At 40.8% G+C, this 21,908-nt stretch overlaps 1 protein-coding gene across 6 annotated transcripts in view; it reads left to right on the forward strand.

The window, feature by feature from the left end:
• The window catches only part of setd1ba (SET domain containing 1B, histone lysine methyltransferase a), a 135,259-nt gene that overhangs the window by 92,060 nt on the left and 21,291 nt on the right, over positions 1-21,908 (forward strand). For 3 of the 6 annotated variants that reach the window (XM_043715747.1, XM_043715745.1, XM_043715746.1), the window contains 7 exons: positions 7,110-7,292; positions 10,057-10,144; positions 10,760-10,998; positions 11,952-12,012; positions 17,544-17,825; positions 18,190-18,207; positions 19,903-21,576. In XM_043715747.1, the coding sequence (XP_043571682.1) occupies positions 7,110-7,292; positions 10,057-10,144; positions 10,760-10,998; positions 11,952-12,012; positions 17,544-17,825; positions 18,190-18,207; positions 19,903-21,576 (2,545 nt within the window). The remainder of the gene's footprint in view (positions 1-7,109; positions 7,293-10,056; positions 10,145-10,759; positions 10,999-11,951; positions 12,013-17,543; positions 17,826-18,189; positions 18,208-19,902; positions 21,577-21,908) is intronic. The other 3 variants (XM_043715748.1, XM_043715749.1, XM_043715750.1) reach the window with 3 other exon arrangements.

Below are 21,908 nucleotides of genomic sequence, written 5' to 3' on the forward strand. Positions count from 1 at the left end.
CGTGCTGCCCACAGTGTTAAGCAACATTCAAACAACGTCCTGGGCAACAACACTACCACTTGCCAGTACATATTTACTGGCGTCTTCAATAATAGGAGATCCAGCACACCAGTGTAAAAAAACCTGCAACAACAGTCAGCCAGACATGTTGAATAGATGATCCATCGTGGCCTCCTCCAGGGGTTCCCAGCATCACAGATGTCAGTCTGTAGCCAAATCAATTCACTTCAAGAAATGGCAGAAGACACTGGATATTACAACGGCAATGGGGTCCTGACAACATTTTGGCAATTGTACTGAAGATTTGTACTCCAGAACTTTGTGTATACTATCATAGAGATGTACAGCACGGAAACAGACCCTTCAGTCCAACTTGTCCATGCCGAACAGAGATCCCACCACAATCTAGTCCCACCTGCCAGCACCTAGCCCATATCCCTTCAAACCCTTCCTATTCATATACCCATCCAGATGCCTTTTAAATGTTGCAATTCTACCAGTCTCCTCTGGCAGCTCATTCCATACTCGCACTAACCTCTGTGTGAAAAAGTTGCCCCTTAGGTCTCTTTTATATCTTTCCCCTCTCACCCTAACCCTATGCCCTCTAGTTCTGGACTCCCCCACCCCAGGGAAGAGACTTTGTCTGTTTGTCCTATCCAGGGTTAGTAAGTTTGAAGATAACATTAAAATAAGTGGAGTAGTGAACAGCGAAGAAGATTATCTTGGAGTATAACGGAGTATTGGGGGTGGCACGGTGGCACAGTGGTTAGCACTGCTGCCTCACAGCGCCAGAGACCTGGGTTCAATTCCCGCCTCAGGCGACTGACTGTGTGGAGTTTGTACATTCTCCCCGTGTCTGCGTGGGTTTCCTGCGGGTGCTCCGGTTTCCTCCCACAGTCCAAAAATGTGCAGGTTATGTGAATTGGCCATGCTAAATTGCCTGTAGTGTTAGGTAAAGGGGTAAATGTAGGGGAATGCGTCTGGGTGTTTTGCGCTTTGGCGGGTCGGTGTGGACTTGTTGGGCCAAAGGGCCTGTTTCCACACTGTAACTAATCTAATCTAATCTAAAACGGGACTTGATCAGATGGGCCAATGTGCTGAGGAGTGACCCGTGGAGTTTAATTTAGATAAATGTGAGGCATTGCATTTTGCTAAGGCAAACCAGGATAGGACTTATACAGCTAATGATAGGGCCCTCGGGTGTGTTGCCCAACAGAGACCTAAGGGTGCAGGTGCATAGTTCCTTGAAGGTGGAGTCACAGGTAGACATAGTGGTGAAGATGATGTTTGGCATGTTTACCTTCATTGGTCAGAACATTGAATATAGGAATTAGGATGTAACATTGCAGCTGTACAGGACATTGGTGAGGCAGCTTTTAGAATACTATTCAATTCTGGAAGCTCTTCTATGGGAAGGATGCCGTTAATCTTGAGTGCAGAAAAGATTTACAAGGATGTTCCTGCGACTGGAGCATTTGAGTTATAGGGAGGGGCTTAATAGGCTGGGGCTTTTTTTCCCTGGCACATTAGAGACTAAAGGGTGACCTTGTAGAGATTTATAAAATCATGAGGGGCATGGATAGGGTGAATAGCCAAGGTCATTTTCCCAGCGTGGGGGAGTCCAAAACTAAAGGCCATAGGTTTCTGGTGAGAGGGAAAATATTTAAAAAGGACCTGAGGGATAACTTTTTCACGCAGGGGGTAGTGCACTAATGGAACTCAGAGGAAGTGATGGAGGTAGAAACGACTGCAACATTTAAAAGCCATCTGGATGGGAAAATGAATAGGAAGGGTTTTGGGGCATATAGGCCAAATGCTGGCAGATTAGCATGTCTGGTCAGTGTGGGCGAGTTAGACTGAACTTGGTCTGTTTTCATGCAGTATGACTGTAAGCTCTTCTAGCATAGCTGTGTCACTAGCATCTGTCCAACAATGTTGAAAGTTGCCCAGCTATATGATGGAAATGTGTTGCTGGAAAAGCGCAGCAGGCCAGGCAGCATTTCCTGAAGAAGGGCTAATGCCCGAAACGTCGATTCTCCTGTTCCCTGGATGCTGCCTGGCCTGCTGCGCTTTTCCAGCAACACATTTCCATCTCTGATCTCCAGCATCTGCAGACCTCACTTTCTCCAGCTATATGATGTACAGGGGAACCTCGATTATCCGAATGACATGGACGGGAAGTATTTTGTTCAGATAAACAAATGCTGGATAACACCATTTAGCCAAGCATCGGGACCTTGCAATCTTGTTTCGATAATCCAAAATTCGGATAATTAACATTCCTCCGTACACAAAAAGAAAGGCATATCTAACTCGTCCAGTTACTGTTCCATCAGTCTACTCTTGATCATCAGTAAAGTGATGGAAGGTGTTATCAACAGTTCAATCAGGCAACACTTGGTTAGTAACAATTCAATCAGTGATGCTTAGTTTGGGTATGCCAGGGCCCAATCAAACTCTGACCTCATTAAGGCTTGTTCAAACATGGGCAAAAGAGCTGCAATTCCAGAGGTGACCTTGATATCAAGGCAGCATTTAACCAAATGTGACCTTAAGGACCTCAAGCAAAAGTAAACTCACTGGGAATCAAAGGGAAAGGTATCCACTAAAATGGTGGACTGAATAGCTGGATCTTGCAGCTGCTCCTGAGATTCAGGCTTATTTTTCAATTTAATTCTATATTTCTTAGTTATTAAATTTCAGAAGTATAAGATTTTTATTTTGATTCATGTTTAATTATTTTATTATACGTACATGAATAAGAAATGTTTGGAGGGATATGGGCAAAGTCCAGGCAGGTGGGACTAGTTTAGTTAGGGATTATGGTCAGCATGGACTGGTTGGATCAAAGAGTCTGACTCTATATCACTGGTTGGAGTCATAACTACCATAGGGAAAATAGTTGTTGTTGGGGGTCAGTCATCTTAACTCCAGGTCGTCTCTGCTGGAGTTCCTCAAAAGGCAATATCCTAGACACAGCCATCTTCAGCTACTTTTTCAATGACCATTATAAGGTCAGAAATGGGGGAATGTTTGTTGCACACCATTCAGGACCATAGGCAGCACGACCTTGACATTATTCATGCTTAGGGTGACAACTGACAAGTAACATTTGTGCCAGGCAATGACCATCTCCAACAAGAGAAAATCTTGTCAGTGGCATTGCTTTTTCTCAATCCTCCACCATCAACGTCTTGGGAATTGCCATTGGCTAGAAACTGGACTAGCCGTATAATTACTGTGGCAAAAAAAGCAGGTAAACGGCTAGGAATCCTGTGGCAAGTAACTCATTTGCTGTCTCCCCAAATCCTGTGCACGATCTACAAGGTACAAGTCAGGAGTGTGATGGAATACTCTCCATTGCCTGGATGGGTGCAGCTCAAACAACAGTATGACACTTGACATAATTCAGGACAAAGCAGCCCATCTGATTGATATCCTGCCCACATTTATTCCATTCACCACCGATGCTCATCAGCTGTACATACAAGATGCATACCAGTAACTAACCAAGGCTCCTCAGACAGCACCTTCCAAACCCAGCACTATTCCAATCTGAAAGAGAAGGGCAGCAGGTATATGAGAACACCATCACTGTGAGATTTCTTCCAAGTGATGTACCATCTACACATTTCCATTCCTTCAGAAGCATTGGGTTAATATCATGGAATTCCCTCTGTATTAGTATTTCGGGTATTTCTACACCAAATGGACTGAAGCAGTTCAAGCAGGCAGCTCACCACCACTTTCTCAAAGGGCAACTAGTGATGGGTAGTAAATGCTGGCCCAGTCAGTGAAGCTGTCATTTCTTGACTGAATTTTTAAGAAGTCTATGTTATAGAAAGAGTGTAGTTGCATCATTATATTTCATTAAACTGTTGCCTGAAATTCCTCCTGCATTTACCTCAGTTGCACTTATTAATGACAAACCTATAACTGTCACTTTCAATCCATCATCGCAAAGGTCTGTGTAAACATGATCCAAGATGAGTAAGATCTGTGCTGCTGAATGCTTTTCACACTTCCATTGGTCATTTCCCAAAGGGCACACTACTGCCTGGAAACTTTGCCTGCCAGCAATATGCACTGCAGTAATATTACCAACTGCCCTTGTGAAAATACCATGTTCACTAAATAGTTTTATGAATCTATACAGTACCCAGTAATCTTATTCCTTTCACTGGTTTTATAGTGGAAAATATTGTTTCTTTAGAATTTTAGGCTTCATTTACATATGAAAGATTTTAGAACCCTGTTCAAACTAAAACATTCTGCTTTTAAACAGTGTTGGTCAGAAGCGGGTAATATTATGGAGTCTGCAAATCAAGCAAGAAATGTAAGTGTCATGTTAATGATCCTATGGTCTGATTTGATTTGACTGACGCTGTAAGATTTTTCACATTAATTCTTGTTTTGTTTTTATGGACAGCACAGTCCACAAGATGAGTGTGCCCTGGGGTAGAGAGTCCACTTGACTCTGCTTAAAGCCGAAGTCCTGATGTTAGATTTGATTATTGCTACATCAGCCATTCCTTTCCTATAAAATATAATTGATATATTTTGCCTGTATATTTTTGAAGTGCAGTACTGAGCTGGTTTATCTATTTGAGTTTATTTCCTGTTTTTCATTGTATTCATTGTGCTCACGTCTTGTATTATTTTATTGGATGTATTTCCCTTTCAGTCACCATATTTCCTAGGTTTGTGCACCACTAATGTGTGAATGAGAGTGAGATTCTCTATGCAACAATACAGTCTACCATATGATGTAAAAATTAAGCAAAACTGTTTGTTCAATTGAGTTATGGGCTCATGGGCTGAGAAGTGGCAAGTGGAGTTTAATTTAGATAAATGTGAAGTCCTGCATTTTTTGAAAGGCCATTCAGGGCAGGACTTCTGTACTTAATGGTAAGGTCCTGGGGAGTGTTGCTGAACATAGAGACCCCTAGAGTGCAGGTTCATTGTTCCTTGAAAGTTGAGTTGCCGATAGATAAGATGGTGAATAAAATGTTTGATATGCTTGCCGTTATTATTCAGTGCATTGAGATAGGAGTTGGAAAGTCATGTTGCAGCTGTACAGTACGTTGGTTAGGTCACTTTTAGAATACTGCATGCAGTTCTGGTCTCCCGGCTATAGGAAGGATGTTGTGAAACTTGAATGAGTTCAGAAAAGATTTACAAAGCTATTGTCAGGATTGGAGAGTTTGAGCTGTACTGAGAGACTGAACAAGCTAGGGCTGCTTTCCCTGGAGTGTTGGAGGTTGATGGGTGACCTTAGGTTTAAAACAATAGTGGATAGGTTGACTAGGCAAGGTCTTTTCTCCAGGATAATGGAGTACAAAACTAGAGGCCACTGGTTTAAGATGAGAGGGGAAAGATTTAAAAGAAACCAAGGGGATACGTTTTCATGCAGAGGGTGGTATGTGTATGGAATGACCTGCCAAAGGAGGTGGTGGAAGCTGGTGCAATTATAACGTTTAAAAGGCATCTGGATGGGTACATGATTAGGAAAGATTTAAAGGGATATCAGCCAAATGCTGGCAAAGGGCCTAAATTTATTTAGGGTATCTGGTTGGAATTGTCAAGTTGGACTGAAAGGTCTGTTTCCACACTGTACAGCTCTATGACTCTGAGTTGATTTTAGAAATAACTTTAGTGTGCTCATTCATCTCTAGGAATGATGCAATTTTAATTGTCACTTGGTATAACTTTAAAGTGTGAGCTTGCTGCATGGTAAAGAAAATTCAATTAAAAAATCTACACTGTGCAAAGCAGCCTGGACTGACCACATCCTTAGCAGTTGTGCTCAATTTCTTTTTACTGAAGTATCAAAGTCTCTGAATATTATGTGCCTGAGGAATACAGCAGTGTTGTGATAAGTGATCATTGAATATTGATCCAATGGTTCAGCAGCGTTCAAGCCACTTGCCTACTTCAGGGAGTCATGAGGGAACATTATAATTAAAACATAGCCAGCCATGTTCTTGTGCCAGGAGTATTGAGTTTTCTCAGTGACTGGCCTACTGAATGTTGAGGTGAATTGCCTCTGCTGCTGTTGAAAAAATGCTTACAATTAAGTCTACTAAGTTTACAACTCAGATTTACAGGTAATAAAATCACCAGATTTGTTAATATTTAACATTACCTTTTTAAAAGAAAATACTGTGTTCTAGCATTTTAATTCTTTATTGAGAGTGATGATCTAGTGAAGACATCAGTACGAGGAACAGTAGTACCTGTACTTTCCAGTTAGTTTCAGGTTGTCCCAAAGCAGTTGTATTCCTGGAAGATGTAGAATAAAGCTCCCTCGTACCCTAAAGTCAAAATATCATGTGTATGTTATCAGTGTGATATTTTTCCACTTCCCACACTTAGCATTCCATGGCCACTGGGAGTGTAGCTGCAAGTGACCTGTTTTGTTATCCTTGATGGAAGTCAGCTAAGGTTGCCTCAAACTAATTTCATACAGGAGCTTTTTTTAGATGACAGAGAAGGCTTCAATTCTGATTAGTTGCTTAGATTTGTAAAACCTAGCTGATGCACTATATCCTTTTTTCAGAGGAGGAAACTTGTTATTCTTCCATTGTCTGGCTTTTATGGTAAGTCGAGTCTCTCAAAAACATGCTTGACTCTTAACTACCCTCTGCAGTGGTCTAGGAACCACGCTGTTAAATGAAACAACTAGAAAGAATAACAAGAATAAAAGAGGATGGACCAATGAACTTAAAATCAGAAACATTGAAGACACACCCAGTCAAGTCACCTATGCACATCAATCTGCAGACTGTTATAAGATTTGGAGAGAGACATCTGACTGACAGTATAACAATCTGATGTTGACATACTCACAATTATATTCATCAGTTAATGTATTAGAACAAGCATCACGTTCGATCATGTTTATTACATTGGAATTTTATTTGAGGCTCTCTTCACTATTTTGGAACCAAAAAAGTGCATTGTATTGGTAATAAAATGCTTTACTCAGATAATGGTTGCTAATTTCTGAATTCAGCTGTAGAATTCTCATTAGATTTAGGTTGGTTTGCAGCTGTACATTTAGTATATATTTTTGTAATTATTTTTATTTTCATCACCACTTCCCACAGGCTTCACAGGCACCAATAAAATCTGCAGATCAAAGTAAAGATGAGGAGAGACCAAAGCCTAAAGAATCAGCACCAGCTTCAACATGTCTGTTGGAGCACTGGCCCAAAGGAGAAGGACTTGGTTATGAAGGCATGGGACTGGGCATGGGACTGAGGGGTGCGATCCGGTTACCATCCTTTAAGGTAAGGGAAGCACAGTATCACCAGAGGACAAACCTATTGTTAAGATCAGTATTATCGCTACATCATTTTTGGTACCAGTTTTCTCATTTTAATTCTAGTGCTTGAAGTGCCACAAAATTTATAATTTGCAAAAATACCTTAATTCATTGCAACATTGGAAAATAATGTTCGGTGGAGAATTGCTCAACACACAGCTTTGCATCCATTGTCCCCTGAGACACTTGTGTAGTCTTTAAAATAGCATTACATTTTTGTGTTGTAATTGCTTAACAACACTCTGATGAATGACTTTCTGATTCAACATACTTAGAGTTCCATTTAAATGTTGGATTCCATTTTTGTTCAGTTTCAGTTGATAGGTTGTGTTGCATTAATTTCTTGGCTCCATTGATAAGATTGATAAATTAACATCCAACTTTTCTTACCACCAACCCCAGCTCCTCTTACTTTACTATGTCTTTGTTTTAAACATTAGGTCTTTTTCATTTATAGTATGGCTTTCCTGATGGTGTTGTGCAACCTTTACTCAAGGGTGGAGTGGGGATGGGTATATTAATTTTTCTCTTATTCAGAGACTGGTGAGTCAATTTCAGGAAAAAAAAAGTCATTTTTACCACTACAGTAAGCATGCATTTCAGGAAAAGAGAACAAAACAATAATTGAATGAGTACTTCATAAAAATTACCTTTAAAAAGTGCCAAACAGCACATCTAACTAATGAAAACTTTTTTTTTTCTGGTTAAGAAGCAGAATTAGGGAGAGAAAAACATAAGGCTCCAAGTCTTAGTCATGAGGCAGCTGGAGACCAGAGTGAACTGAGGAGTCAGATTTAATTAACACTGAGCATGGTCCACTCCTGGCAAGTGGATACGCTGGCCTTAGTGATTTTCACACAAGTTAGGGGTGGAAGCGGGCTGCCTTTCAGACTGGATTTTTCTCCATTCTCTACGTTTTTGTGGATAGGTTATTGGGGAGGTAGGAGAAGGCGAAGGCTGGATGTATGATCAGGATAGTTGATCATTCACTTACCCATTCATCCATCCACACACACTCATTGACTCAGATACCCTGCATTTACTCTCACCTTTTAACTCCCCTCACCCCCATTTATTCATTCACACACACTCTTTATGCCACATTCACTCAATCTATCAAAACCCCACCTTGGCATTCGCCTCCTCCAACTTAGTCATTCGTCCACCACATTTCATTACTCTTGATATATCCTTCAGCCATTCCCTCGTTCCGCAGCCACAGCTACTCATTGTGCACTAAACCCCGCTGATCGCACTTACACCTCCAGGTCATGGCCTGGCTCCACACCTATTGCCCCTTGTCATTCATGCACCACTATCACCATCACAGAAGCGGGTCTCATTCTTTTCACCTACTGCACCAGCCTGACCCTCATTTCCTGTCCGCCCAAGCCATAGTCTCCTGTAATGCTGCCTGTCCCAGTCTTGCAGACTCACCCCTGCAGTCTAAGTCCTCAGGCTGAGAGAAACCATTCCTTGCTGAGCAGCTCACTGCTCCTGCAATCATACACTGTTTCTGTGAAATAACCAGCCTGTGTTTGGAGGAGCAGCTCCTTTTGTAAGTCCAGTTACACTTAACTTCATTTTGGATAAGGGTTCAAAGCCACGTTGTAGCCACTTGTTGGATAAGCTGGCAAGACAATGTCTTTCGTTTCAATGTGCGAAAGACAATTAGTTAAATTTTTTTACCGTTGCAAACCACAAAAAAAGGGATCTTCCAGCTGGTGTTGCCACAGGCATGCATTTTGGAACCAGCCGCACAAATGTTTTGTTTCAGAACCAGTTTAAGGAGATAGCATCTTCCCAGGACAGCTCTTATCTACCTACTCATCTGGCTCCATTCTCCATGAGCTGGGTTACCCACAAATCCACTGCTGTGCCTTAAGTCTCTGGAAGTTGACCAATTTATTTTCTAACTAGAATTAAAAGCAATTGCAGGATGGGCCCACATGGCTAGTCAATAAGGTCATAGCTAATCATATTCTGATAAATTAATGTCAATGCCCCCTAATGGAGTACCTTGTCAGCTCTACAACACTGCAACATTTGTCAGAACATTGCAGAAGACAATCTTCAGACAGCCTTAACTTCCTGATGGTCTTTCTACATTTGAGAAGTTGAAGTATGAGGCTGCAACAGAGTTATTTTCCCAAAACATTTAAGATCGCAGGTTTGATAACAAAAGACATATTTCCACAGATATATAATTAGTATTATTTATAGACTGACTCGAAAAAGAAGATAGCCAGGAACAGATGCTGTGCATTAGCCTGCCTTAACAAACCAAAAGCAAAATACTGCGAATGCTGGAAACCTGAAAAAGAAACAAAGTCAGCACTTTCAGCAGCACATGGAGAAAGAGAAACCGAGGCAACATTTCAGGTCCAATACGAATCATGTTTGGAACTGGTCAGCTGGTTCTGAAGAAGTCACATTGGGCCCGAAACGTTCCTTCTGTTTCTCTGTCCACTGATGCTGCCAGACTTGCTGAGTTTCTGCAGCACTTTGTTTTTATTTTAGGCCAGTCTTAACATCTTGCTGTTTGGAACTAAAGTCATCAAAGTGATTACTTTCAATGGAACAATATGTAAATGTGAGCGTTATTTTACTGCTTTAATATCTTTGCGCACAGGCAAATCTATTGCAATTCCTTGTTTATTGATAGACAGATTGTTCACAATGGATGAATGACTAAGATTTTCTGAATGTCAAGTCATGTGTTTTTGTAGGTAAAGAGGAAAGAGCCACCTGATGCTGCCTCCTCAGGTGATCAAAAGAGAATTAGACCATCTACTCCACTGGATGATGATGATGAAGGTTTGTCCACATTTGACGCATTTACATGCATTGAACTGTAGTTCAAGAATGCTTCACTCAAATTTTCTGAATGACTCTTACATAGGTTGCCTTCCCTCCGATCCAGTACTAGTTACAGGAGTTGATATCAGTTATTGTGCTTCTAGACTCTGGAATTCTGTTCTTAATTTTTGTACTTTACTGTCTCTTTCCCCATCTTCAAACCTCCTTAAAATTTGCTCCCTTAAATGCTTTCCCCAGCTTCTCCCCTACTTGCTGTTATATTATTTAATCTCCAATATCTCACTTTGGATTACTTCATTATGCATTGGATCCGTTTTAGTTGACACAAATTATTTGGTCTGTACTTCATGTAATTTGTGACTGAAATATTATGTGTGACAGATACTACAGGCACATTTGAGTGTTACCTGCTGTAAAATATCCTTTGGTAATGTCACAGTTATGATGTCACAAAGTAGATTATGTCACAAATGGACTACTTAATTATGAAGGGTTCAATGAGAACTGAATATATTAGAGAAGATTTATAACTTAACAAGAAGGCTGAGGGGTGGTCATGTGGATTTATTGAAATGCAAAGTTCTAATTTCATCCCTTCATCGCCTGTAACAGAGTCTGAACGTGACCGAGACATGTCAGATGTAGCCAGTCATTCTTCTGAATTATCTAAGAGGGACTTGGAATCGGTCACCGAGAGGCGAAAGCCAGCAAAACCTTTAAAGCTAGACAGTGAAGGAGAGGAGGAAGAGGAAACTTCTGGGAAAGAGGAAGAAGAGTCATCATCAGAGAAGGAGGATGAGGAGGAACAAGATGAAGAAGAAGAGGTTTCTGAAAAGGCTTTGTCAGAAAAGGTTGGTTTGTTCTAGTGTTTTATTACAAGCTGACACAGACAATTCTTCAGTACCAAAACTTGTACAGTCCAGTCTTCCAACAGATTATTCACTGAACCTTTTGATGGATGCATATTATGGGTACTTTGGTCTCTTCTGGAACAGGCTGGCTTCAATAGTATTAATTATTTTAGACCACTTTCAAACAGAGAATAAGTCTGTAAACAGCTTGAAACTGAAGTCCAGCCAGCACTCTTAGACTTAACTGTAAGTAAATATCCAGTCCACTTGACTGCAGCAGAGCTAATTAAGTGTTTCTGCAATGCCTCTTATACCCACTTGATGTCTTTAGTATGCCTTGTAATTCAACTGCAGAATGCTACACTACTTCTGCTATCTTTGTAAACATGGTCATCAAAGGGTTGAGGCAATGTACTGATGCTTTGATGAGTGAAGGAGCTTGTCATAAAAGAAAAGAAAGGAAAATCTGCAATGAAAGTATTCTGGGAAATGTCATTACGGAATGTGTAAATAGAATCATCCGGTTCTACCTCATATAGTCAGCTTCCAGGAGAAGCTAATCTGCCTAAGAAGCTGGTTTCCTATGGGTGTTATAATTGACTCCAACAGAAATACTTAGGATACTCAAAATGATGAGTGGAGAGAGAAGTATTACAATTTCATTACTTTTAAAAGATAAGTCTCTCTGAATTGACTGTTTATTAAAGTTAAGACTACACGGAAAGAAACCCACCCCTTTTCCTATTTTCATCTTCAAAGCATTCTCATGTGGCAGCCTCGCTACATATGTGATAAACCAACATGAAGGAAGGGATTACAGTACTGTATAATTGTTTAACTAAAATAATTCCTAAATTATCTGGCAGGTAATTATTTTTAATTATTATTTTCAGTGTATAATCATTATTTTCTGTTGATCATATGATGAAATTAATTTTACTGAATATTTTCAGGAGGAAGATGATGAAGCAGATATTGAGACCAGTGAAAAAGAGGGCCTGGATTCTGAAGAAGGTGAGGTCTTAATCAGGCATTTGAATTGTAGAACATTAGTAACTTCAGTATAAAATTAAATGTACAATATTTTAATGTTCACTGTTCACCTGTATGTCATGACTAATAGAATAAGAAAATGCCAAATAGCCATTTACTCTTGGAGTATTGTATAGCTAAAAAAGGAGGCATGTGATGCATACCGGACTCGTAATACCAATAGAAACTAGGAGGAGTATCTCGAATGTAGGAGACAGACGAAGGCTGGAATAAGGAAGGCTAAGAGGAAGCATGAGAAAAGGATGGCAGGCTTTGCTAAAACAAATAGCAAAATGTTCTGCAAACATATTAACATTAAAAGATTAATGAAGAATAGAGTGGGGCCCACACGGAATAAGCAGGGTAAACAGTTCACTGAAGCAAAGGGTATGGCAGAGGTACTAAATGAGTATTTGCTTTACAAAATTATAAAATAGTAGCATTGGCCTTGTTGAAAATGTGGGTGTTGAGCAACTGAGTAGTATAGTGATAGGTAAGGAAGAGGTGCTAAAAGGGCTGGCAGCTCGAGTACAGAAGTCACCAGGCCTGGATGGGATATATCCTGGTTTGCTGAGAGAGGAAAGGAAGCAAATTGCGGAGCTGTTGACAGAAATTTTCCAGACCCCTCTGAACACAGGATTAATCCTGGGAAGGCTGCAGGATTGCAAATGTGACACTGTTGTTTAAGGGGTAAAGAATAACCAAGGAAACTACAGACCTGTCAACTCAACATCAACAGTGGGAAAGCTGATGGAGGCCATAATATGGGATAAGGTAATTTTAGTGAAATAAGGTAATACTAGACAGTCAACATGGAATTTGTCAAAGGCAGGTCATGTTTGATAAATTTGATTGAGTTCTTTGCCAAGGAGAGACAGGCAGTGGTTGAGGGTATTGCTGTGGATGTTGTATATTTGGACTGTCAGAATGTATTTGATACAGTGACACATAGCAGGCTGGTTAGCAAGTTAGAAATGTTTGGGATTGATGGTCCTTGGCAGCATCAGAAGTTGGCTAAAAGTTAGGAAACAGAGGCTAGCTATAAATAGAAATTTCTCAGATTGGAGACGAGTTGAAAGCATTGGGACACATTTTGTTTCTGATTTGTGTTAACAATTTGGAAGTGGATGTTGGTGTTGAGGGCAAAAACCTCCTAAATTCACAGATGACATTAAGCTAGGGAGAGTAATGAATTGTGAGGATGACACTGAGTGACTTCAGGGGAACACTGACAAGCTGGCCAAATGGGCAGAGACCTGACAAATGAATTTTAATGCAGAGTATTGTGAGGTAATACATTTTATTAGAAGTTACATGGAGAGACAATGCAGGCTCAATGATACAACTTTAAAGGGAGTACAGGAGCAGAGGGACCTTAGTGTTCACTTGCATAATTCTTTGAATTTGGCCAGGCAAGTTGAAATAGTTGTTCAGAAGGTTTATAGAATCCTTGGGTTCATAAATAGTCGTATAGAGTATAAAAACAGGGAAATTATGCTGTCCCTGTACACATCGTTGGTCAGACCAATTTTGGAGTATTGCGTTCAGTTTTAGGCACTTTATTATTTAAGGAAAGATGTTAAGCAAAGTGATAGAAAAGTTAAAAGGTCTAAAAATTGATAAATCTTGTAGCCCAAATGGGCTACATCCTAGAGTTCTGAGAAAGGTGGCTGAAGAAATTAGCAGAGGCGTTGGTTGTAATCTTTCAAAAATCACTGGAGTCAGGGCAAGTCCTAGATGATTGCTGTTGTAACCCCCTTGTTCAAGAAAGGATCAAGACAAACGATGGAAAATTACAGGCCGATTAGCCTAACCTCAGTTGTAGGTAAAGTTCTAGAATCCATCGTTAAGGATGAGATTTCTAAATTCTTGGAAGTGCAAGGTTGGATTAGAACAAGTCAGCATGGATTTAGTAAGGGGAGGTCGTGCCTGGCAAACCTGTTAGAATTCTTTGAAGAGGTAACAAGTAGGTTAGACTATGGAAACCCAGTGGATGTTATCTACCTAGACTTCCAAAAGGCCTTTGATAAGGTGCCTCACGGGAGGCTGCTGAGTAAGGTGAGGGCCCATGGTGTTCGAGGTGAGCTACTGGCATGGGTTGAGGATTGACTGATAGAAGGCAGAGAGTTGGGATAAAAGGTTCTTTTTCGGAATGGCAGCTGATGACAAGTGATGTCCCGCAGGGTTCAGTGTTGGGGCTGCAGCTGTTCACTTTGTATATTAATGATCTGGATGAAGGGACTGGGTGCATTCTGGTGAAGTTGGCCAATGATATGTAGTTAGGTGGACAGGCAGGTAGTTCTGAGGAGGTGGGGAGGCTGCAGAAAGATTTAGACAGTTTGGGAGAATGGTCCAGGAAATGACTGGTGAAATTCAATGTGAGCATATCTGAGGTCTTGCACTTTGGAAAAAAACAATACAGGCATGGGATATTTTCTAAATGGTGAGAAAATTCATAAAGCCAAAGTACAGTCTGGGAGCACTAGTCCAGGATTCTCTAAACGTTTATTTGCAGGTTGAGTCCATGGTTAAGAAAGTAAACATCATTTTAGAACATAGAACTTTACAGCGCAGTACAGGCCCTTCGGCCCTCTGTTGCGCCGCCCTGTCATACCAATCTGAAGCCCATCCCACCTACACTATTCCATGTACATCCATTTGCCTGTCCAATGACGCTCTCTAGCGAAAACAGCCTCAAGGCCCTCAGCCTTTCCTCGTAAGACTTTCCTTCCGTACCAGGCAACATCCTAGTAAATCTCCTCTGCACCCTTTCCAAAGCTTCCACATCCTCCTTATAATGCGGTGACCAGAACTGTACACAATACTCCAAGTTTGGCCGTACCAGAGCTTTGTACAGCTCCAGCATAACCTCCTGGCTCCAGAACTCAATCCCTCTATTAATAAAGGCCAAAGCACTGTTTGTCGTCTTAACAACCCTGTCAACCTGGGTGGCAACTTTCAGGGATCTGTGTACATGGACACCGAGATCTCTCTGCTTACCTGCACTCCCAAGAATCCTACCATTAGCCCAGTACTCTGCATTCCGATTACTCTGGCCAAAGTGTATCACCTCACACTTGTCCACATTAAACTCCATTTGCCACCTCTCAGCCCAGCTCTGCATCCTATCTGTGTTTCTCTGCAACCTACTACATCCTTTGTCACTATCCACAACTCCATCGACCTTAGTGTCGTCTGCAAATTTACTAACCCTCATCCAGGTCATTTATAAAAATGAGGAACAGCAGTGGACCCAACACCAACCCTTGCGGTACGCCGCTAGTAACTGGACACCAAGATGAACATGTTCCATCAACTACAACCCTCTGTTTTCTTTCAGCAAGCCAATTACTGATCCAAATTGCTATGTCTTCCACAATCCCATTCCTCCACATTTTGTATAATAATTCCTCCGCATTTTGTATAATGTTGTCATTTATCTCAAAAGGGTTGGAATGTAAAAGCAGCGATGTGCTACTGAGACTTTATAAAGTTCTGGTTAGGCCTCTTTTAGAATACTGTGTCCAGTCTTGGGCCACACACCTTGGGAAGGACATACTGGCACTCGAGCATGTCCAGTGGAGATTCACACGGATGATCCCTGGAATGGTAGGCCTATCACACGATGAATGACTGAGGATCCTGGGATTGTATTGATTAGAGTTTAGAAGGTGAGAGGAGATCTAATAGAAACTTAGAAGATAATGCATGGCTTAGAAAGGGTGGACACTGCGAATTTGTATCCGTCAGGTGGGAAGACTAGAACCCATGGGCACAGCCTTAAAATTAGAAGGGATCAATTTAGAACAGAAATGAGGAGACACTTCTTTAGCCAGAGAGTAGTGAGCCTGTGGAATTCATTGGCACAGAGCGCAGTGGAGGCCGGGACGTTAAATATCTTCAAGGCAGAGATTAATCATTTCTTAATCTCGCAAGGAATTAAGAGATACGGGGAGACTGCAGGTAAGTGGCGTTGAAATGCCCATCAGCCATGATTGAATGGCGGAGTGGACTCGATAAGCCGAATGGCCTTACTTCCACTCCTATTTCTTATGGTCTTAAACACTTGGAGAAAGAGTAAAAGAGATTTACTAGAATGATACCAGGAATGAGGGATTTCAGATGTAAGGAAAGATTAGAGCAATTGGGCTTATTCTTCTTAGAACAGAGATGATTATGAAATGACCTTAATGAGGTGTTCAAAATTGTGAATAATTTTAAGAGTGAAAAAGGATATTCTGTTTCCACTAGTTGGTACATCAATAAGAAGAAATCACATTTTCAAGATTGTCAACAAGAGAGCTGAGGGTGAGATGAAGAGAAACTTTGTTATTTGGATTTGTTAGGATTTGGAATGCGTTGTCTGGGAGAGTGGTGAGGTGGATTCCATATGACGTTTCAAAAGATAACTGGATATATATTTGAAAGCAATGAATTTACATAGGAATGGAGAATGGGTAGCTGGGTAGCTCTTTTGGGAGCTGGTAAAAACATGAATAATTCAGGTCAAATGATTCTACTTATTGTCCCCAATTCTGATGTTTGAATTCTAGAAATAATGCCTCTCCTTGAATATTCTGTGTTACATTCCATTTTTCCAATGAGGGTGTAGCCAGCCTAATCATAGCCTTTACGTGTCACTAGTGCAACATCAAGTGGGAAGTATGTGACTGAGGTATAGATTCCTATTCTTCAATTATTGATTTTCTCTCCACAACAAAAATATCATGAATTAGATGTAAATGAACTTCCTATTATTGGTGTTATCATGCAGCTCCTATTAATATATAATTGTACTGTGTGTTGCTACTGTAACTGGTTATGCCTTTACAGCGTAGGAGAATGAGGGTGAAACATAGAAGATTCTAAGGTGGCTTGATAGGTTAGAGATGTTGGTCAAAAAGTGTGGTGCTGGAAAAACACAGCCAGTCAGGCAGCAGATGAGCAGGACAGTCGATGTTTTGAGCAGAAGCTCTTCATCAGGAATCAGAGCTTATGCTCGAAACATCAACTCTGCTGCTTCTCAGATGCTGCTTGACTGGCTCTGTTTTTCCAACGCTGCACGTTTTGACTCTGAACTCCAGCATCTGCAATCCTCACTTTCTCCCAGGTTTGAGATGTTGAGAAGATGGATCTCAAACTACGCTATACAGTTACATAATAAGGAGACAGTCATTTAAAACTGGGGTGCAAGGGTATTTCTACTCCCTGATGGTAATGAATACCTGGAACTCTCTACCCCAGTGAGTTGTGGATGCTAAATCACTGGAAGTATTTAAAGAGAAGATAGACAATTCAAAAATCTATCAAGCAGTAGAGGGCAATGAGGTGCTGACATGAAAGAGGATTTTGAGGCCGAGGGCAGATCCCACCCATAATCTTGTTGAATGGGGAGCAGACTTGAGGGGTCAAATGACGTATTCCTCATATTTCTCTCTTTATGCCCTATGCTGCCGTTTACTTTCCTTTTGATTTACAATAATGGATGTTGCAAATAATCTCTATATTTGCAGATGAAGTGATCAGCGTTGCTTCATCCAAAGTGGAAGGGGAATATTCAGAAGACAGCGAGGAATCTTCAGAATACGAATCTAGCTCTGAAGATGAAGAGGAGGAGGAGGAGGAGGAAGAAGAAAAAGAAAAACTGCCACTACGACAAGGGACTGAAGTAAAGGTGGAAGAGGTAACGCGGGAAGTGGAAGAGGTAGCTGATGCCCCAAATGATGTTACGTTAGAAACTCCAGCAGAAACTGAATCAGGGTTACTGTCTGTTTCATCGCCAGAAGGAGTTCCAGGTAAACGTAACTGCAAACTTCATACTATATCTTGTTACAATTAGGAATCAAACTGCTGTTTTTAATTAGCAAATCCTGTTGTCGTGAAATTCTAAATGTAATTTTTCAGATTTTATCAGTGTCATTAAGAAATGTTGAAATCCAGTTAACATTACTGTTAGATTCTCCATGATGCATTTTCCATTGCAAGGACACAGGTACTCCTTGGGAAGGTTGGGTGGGGCTTTCACAAATCTGTCTCAACGTTGGCTGCATCCACAATATAAAAGACAGGATAATTAGGGCAATTGGGTTGGATATTCATACCCTACCACTAGGACACTCACTCTCTCTCTCTCTCTCTCTCTCTCTCTCTCTGGAACAGAAAGAGCTGTATCAAAAGGTGAGTGATTTGTACCAAATTCTTTTTGAGCTCTCCCATCAAGACACACAGTTGCCATGCAGAAAAAGTCAGATCAATTCTGAAGCTAAGATATAAAGAAGGAACTGCGGATCTTAAACAGAAACAGATATTGCTGCCGAAACTCAGCAGATGTGGCAGCATCTGTGAAAAAAAAATAGAGTTAACGTTTTGAGCCCGGTGACCCTTCTGCAGAACTGACAACAGCTAGGAAAATATGGTATTTATGCTGATGACAGTGGATCAGTGGAGAGGGAGCCCAGAGAGAGAAAAAGGTAGGCAGACAAAGGGATTATTGATAATAAATTAAGGAAGAAGAGACATTAGTTAGCTGATAATGGGGACTATGAGTAGATGATAATAGGTTGGCTGTGCTGAAATCAACCCATTTTCATGACAGGACCTGGGATGTAGGTAAATAGGCAATGTGTTACAATATCTGAGGATATGGAAATGTGTTGCTGGAAAAGCGCAGCAGGTCAGGCAGCATCTAGGGAACAGGAGAATCGACGTTTCGGGCATTAGCCCTTCTGCCTGACCTGCGCTTTTCCAGCAACACATTTCCATCTCTGATCTCCAGCATCTGCAGACCTCACTTTCTCCTCAATATCTGAGGATAGGCTGGCCACTGGTATCCATTACAAACCCACCAACTCCCACAGTTACCTTGACTATCCATCCTCACACCTTCTTCTTGTAAGGACTCCATTCCATTCTTCCAGTTTTTCCATCCCCATTGCATCTGTTCTAATGATATCACCTTCCACAAGGGGGCCTCAGAAACCTCCACATTTCTCCTCAACCGAGGATTCCCCATTACCGCAGTTGACAGGATCCTTAGCCATGTCGTCGTTTTTGATTTATTATCACGAATCTCCTACCTTTCTGTTTCTCTCTGGGCTCCCTGTTCACATATTTAAAATGCCCCCTCAGTCATCAGCATAAATACCACCCTTCTCTAGCCACTATTAGTTCAGAAGGAGGGACATTTGACGCAAAACATTTAACTCTGTTTTGTCTCCACAGATACTGCTATGTTTCTCTAGCAATTCTGGTTTTGTTTGTCAGATCTCCAGCATACAAAGTTCTTTGTTATATTATAATATTCTAAAATGGTTATTTTAACCAGATGGGGCTATATTGAAGAGGGTGGTTGAGACTAATGTGAAGCGTAGGTGCTTTTATAGACCAGTTGGGCCGAAACACTCTTATCTCTTCTACAGACTGGAAAAATTGGGATTTTTCTCCTTTAAAATAGAGAACGTAAAGTAGAGATTTAATAGACATGTTCATTATTGAGGTAGTTTGATAGAGGAGACAGGGAGAAACTGGTGCAGGAGGGCAAGTAATTGGAGGACAGATTTAAAATTATTGTCAAAAAACTAGGGAGAGAGTGAGATTTTCCTTGTCCAGTGAATTGTTATGATCTGGAATATATTGCCTGAAAGGACAGTGGAAGCAGATTCAGTCATAAGTTTCAGATGGAAGTTGGATCAATGCTTAAATCAGTAAAATTTGCATGGCTATGGGCAAAGAATGAGAGATCTTTTAGGTGCTTTCAGAGAGCTGAGGGAAGGAACAAAATGAAAAATGCCTTTATTTTTGTTAGTGTCTTAATAACTAAATTGCCTGCAGATTTAAGTATATCTTTATTTGAATGATCCACCTTTCTTGCAGCAGTGGAGCCTGAGGCAGACATTGAATTGGAACCTGAAATATCTGAGTCTCAAAAGACAAACACAACTGAGGACGTTCGAACGCACAGGCCACCCACGCCAACAGGAGCTTTTGCTGCTCTTTCTGTCATTAAAGGCAGTGTTCTGAACAAGTCTGATGACAGTGACTCAGAGATGCGCAATAAAATGAAGTTCACCTCACCATCAGCAGATGAGGATGATGGTCTTCCACCTACACCTGGCAGAGAAATCTCAATCCATTCCGATTCTGACACTTCCATGTCATCCCTTGTCAAACCATCTGTGTCCATACCAGCAATCCCTCCAACACCTGGAAGACAGGAGGTCTCTGTAGTCATCAGGTCACCCATTCCTGATCATCCAGTTTTGGTGAAAGCAACATCTGAAGATGGTCCACCAAGAACTCCTGGGCGTGATTTTGTGGCTGATTCTGCAAGAAGTTTGACAACATCTCTGAGCACTGAGACCATTCCACCGACACCAGGAAGTGAAGGACCATTGACAGGAAACAGCTTGACTCTGAGCTCACCTCACGTTCCTGGTAGTCCTTTTACATACCCATCTCAGTCTCCTGGAGTAAATTCTGGAGTTCCTCGTACTCCAGGTAGAGACTTTAATTTTTCTGCAGCTTTCCCTGAAGCAAATACTGTTGTATCTCCATTATTGGCATCCAAAAAGTCTTCATTGGATGGAGGAAAAGAAAATCTAATGTCTTCTAGTACCTCCCCATTGCTGGGTGTGAATAGTTTGCTACCCCCTTCCCTTCCTGTCACTTTAATTACGCCTCCTAATTTTCCACTGGACCTTGGATTATTGTCTGATTCTGCATTGAGTCCATCTATAAAACCCATAATTGTGCCAAATAACAGAGAAAAATTGGAAGGTGAAAACAAAGCAGAAACTGAAATAGCATTAATTTTGACAGAACCAGTACCTTCTTTACCAAACCAAAAGATCACACATCACAAGATCAGCTATGCAAAGGAAAAGCCAGTGTCTCAACTACCAGTCCCTAGTCTTGATTCCAAGTTGATAGAGGAATCAAAGATTAAAGTTGGCAGCAAGCTACAGTCTCCCCTACAGGCCAGCATAATTCAAGCTGATAATAAAGACATCTGTAGTCAGTGGAGTGATGATCAGTTTGGTGTGAAAGACCCAGCAGCTGTTATGTTGGACTTTAGGGAAGATGTCTACTTGCAAAATGTTAAAACCTCTGCAGAGGAAAGTGCTATGATTAATACTGATACATTTTGGGACTGTAGAAGCAAAAAATTAAAAGAATCTGATAGGTTGGCTTTGAAAGAACTGCAGATGAAGGTCAAAATTGAAAATGAGGAAGATGATGATGAAGAATATGAAGATGATGAAGATGATAAGCAAGAAAAAGCTAAACTTAGAGAACGATGGACTCGGAGGCATAGGAGAAAACATGAGGATGCTTGGTATGATGATATTCTATCACCTGAATCTTCACCACCTAGGTCACTATTTAAACCCCGTTCAGAATTTGAGGAGATGACTATTTTGTATGACATATGGAATGAAGGCATGGATGAAGAAGATATTAAATTCATGAAGATTACATATGACAGAATGCTTCTGCAGGATAATTGCATGGACTGTCTGAATGACACACTATGGGTTCACCATCCTCATATCCTTTCAAATTATGATACTGATCATATGATGTCTATGTCAGCAATTTTTCTTGAGTTTGATCAGATGTGACTTTTGAAAGAAGATAATTTTATGCTGCATTACAGATAATTGTCAATTATGTCTCACTTCTGAATTTCTCTGTTGATTAATAGACAAGTCAATTAACAGAAAATAATTCAGCTCTTTGACAGATTCTTTAGTCAGAACTACTTAGCTATTTATTCCTATTCACAGTAACATCCCAGAATATCCCATTTTGAATATTTTTCTGTTCTATTTTTCTAATTATTATGACCACAGCCTTGAAGCATACTTAAATTATTGTAC

This window comes from Chiloscyllium plagiosum, chromosome 25, assembly GCF_004010195.1.
Source record: "Chiloscyllium plagiosum isolate BGI_BamShark_2017 chromosome 25, ASM401019v2, whole genome shotgun sequence".
NCBI lineage: Eukaryota > Metazoa > Chordata > Chondrichthyes > Orectolobiformes > Hemiscylliidae > Chiloscyllium > Chiloscyllium plagiosum.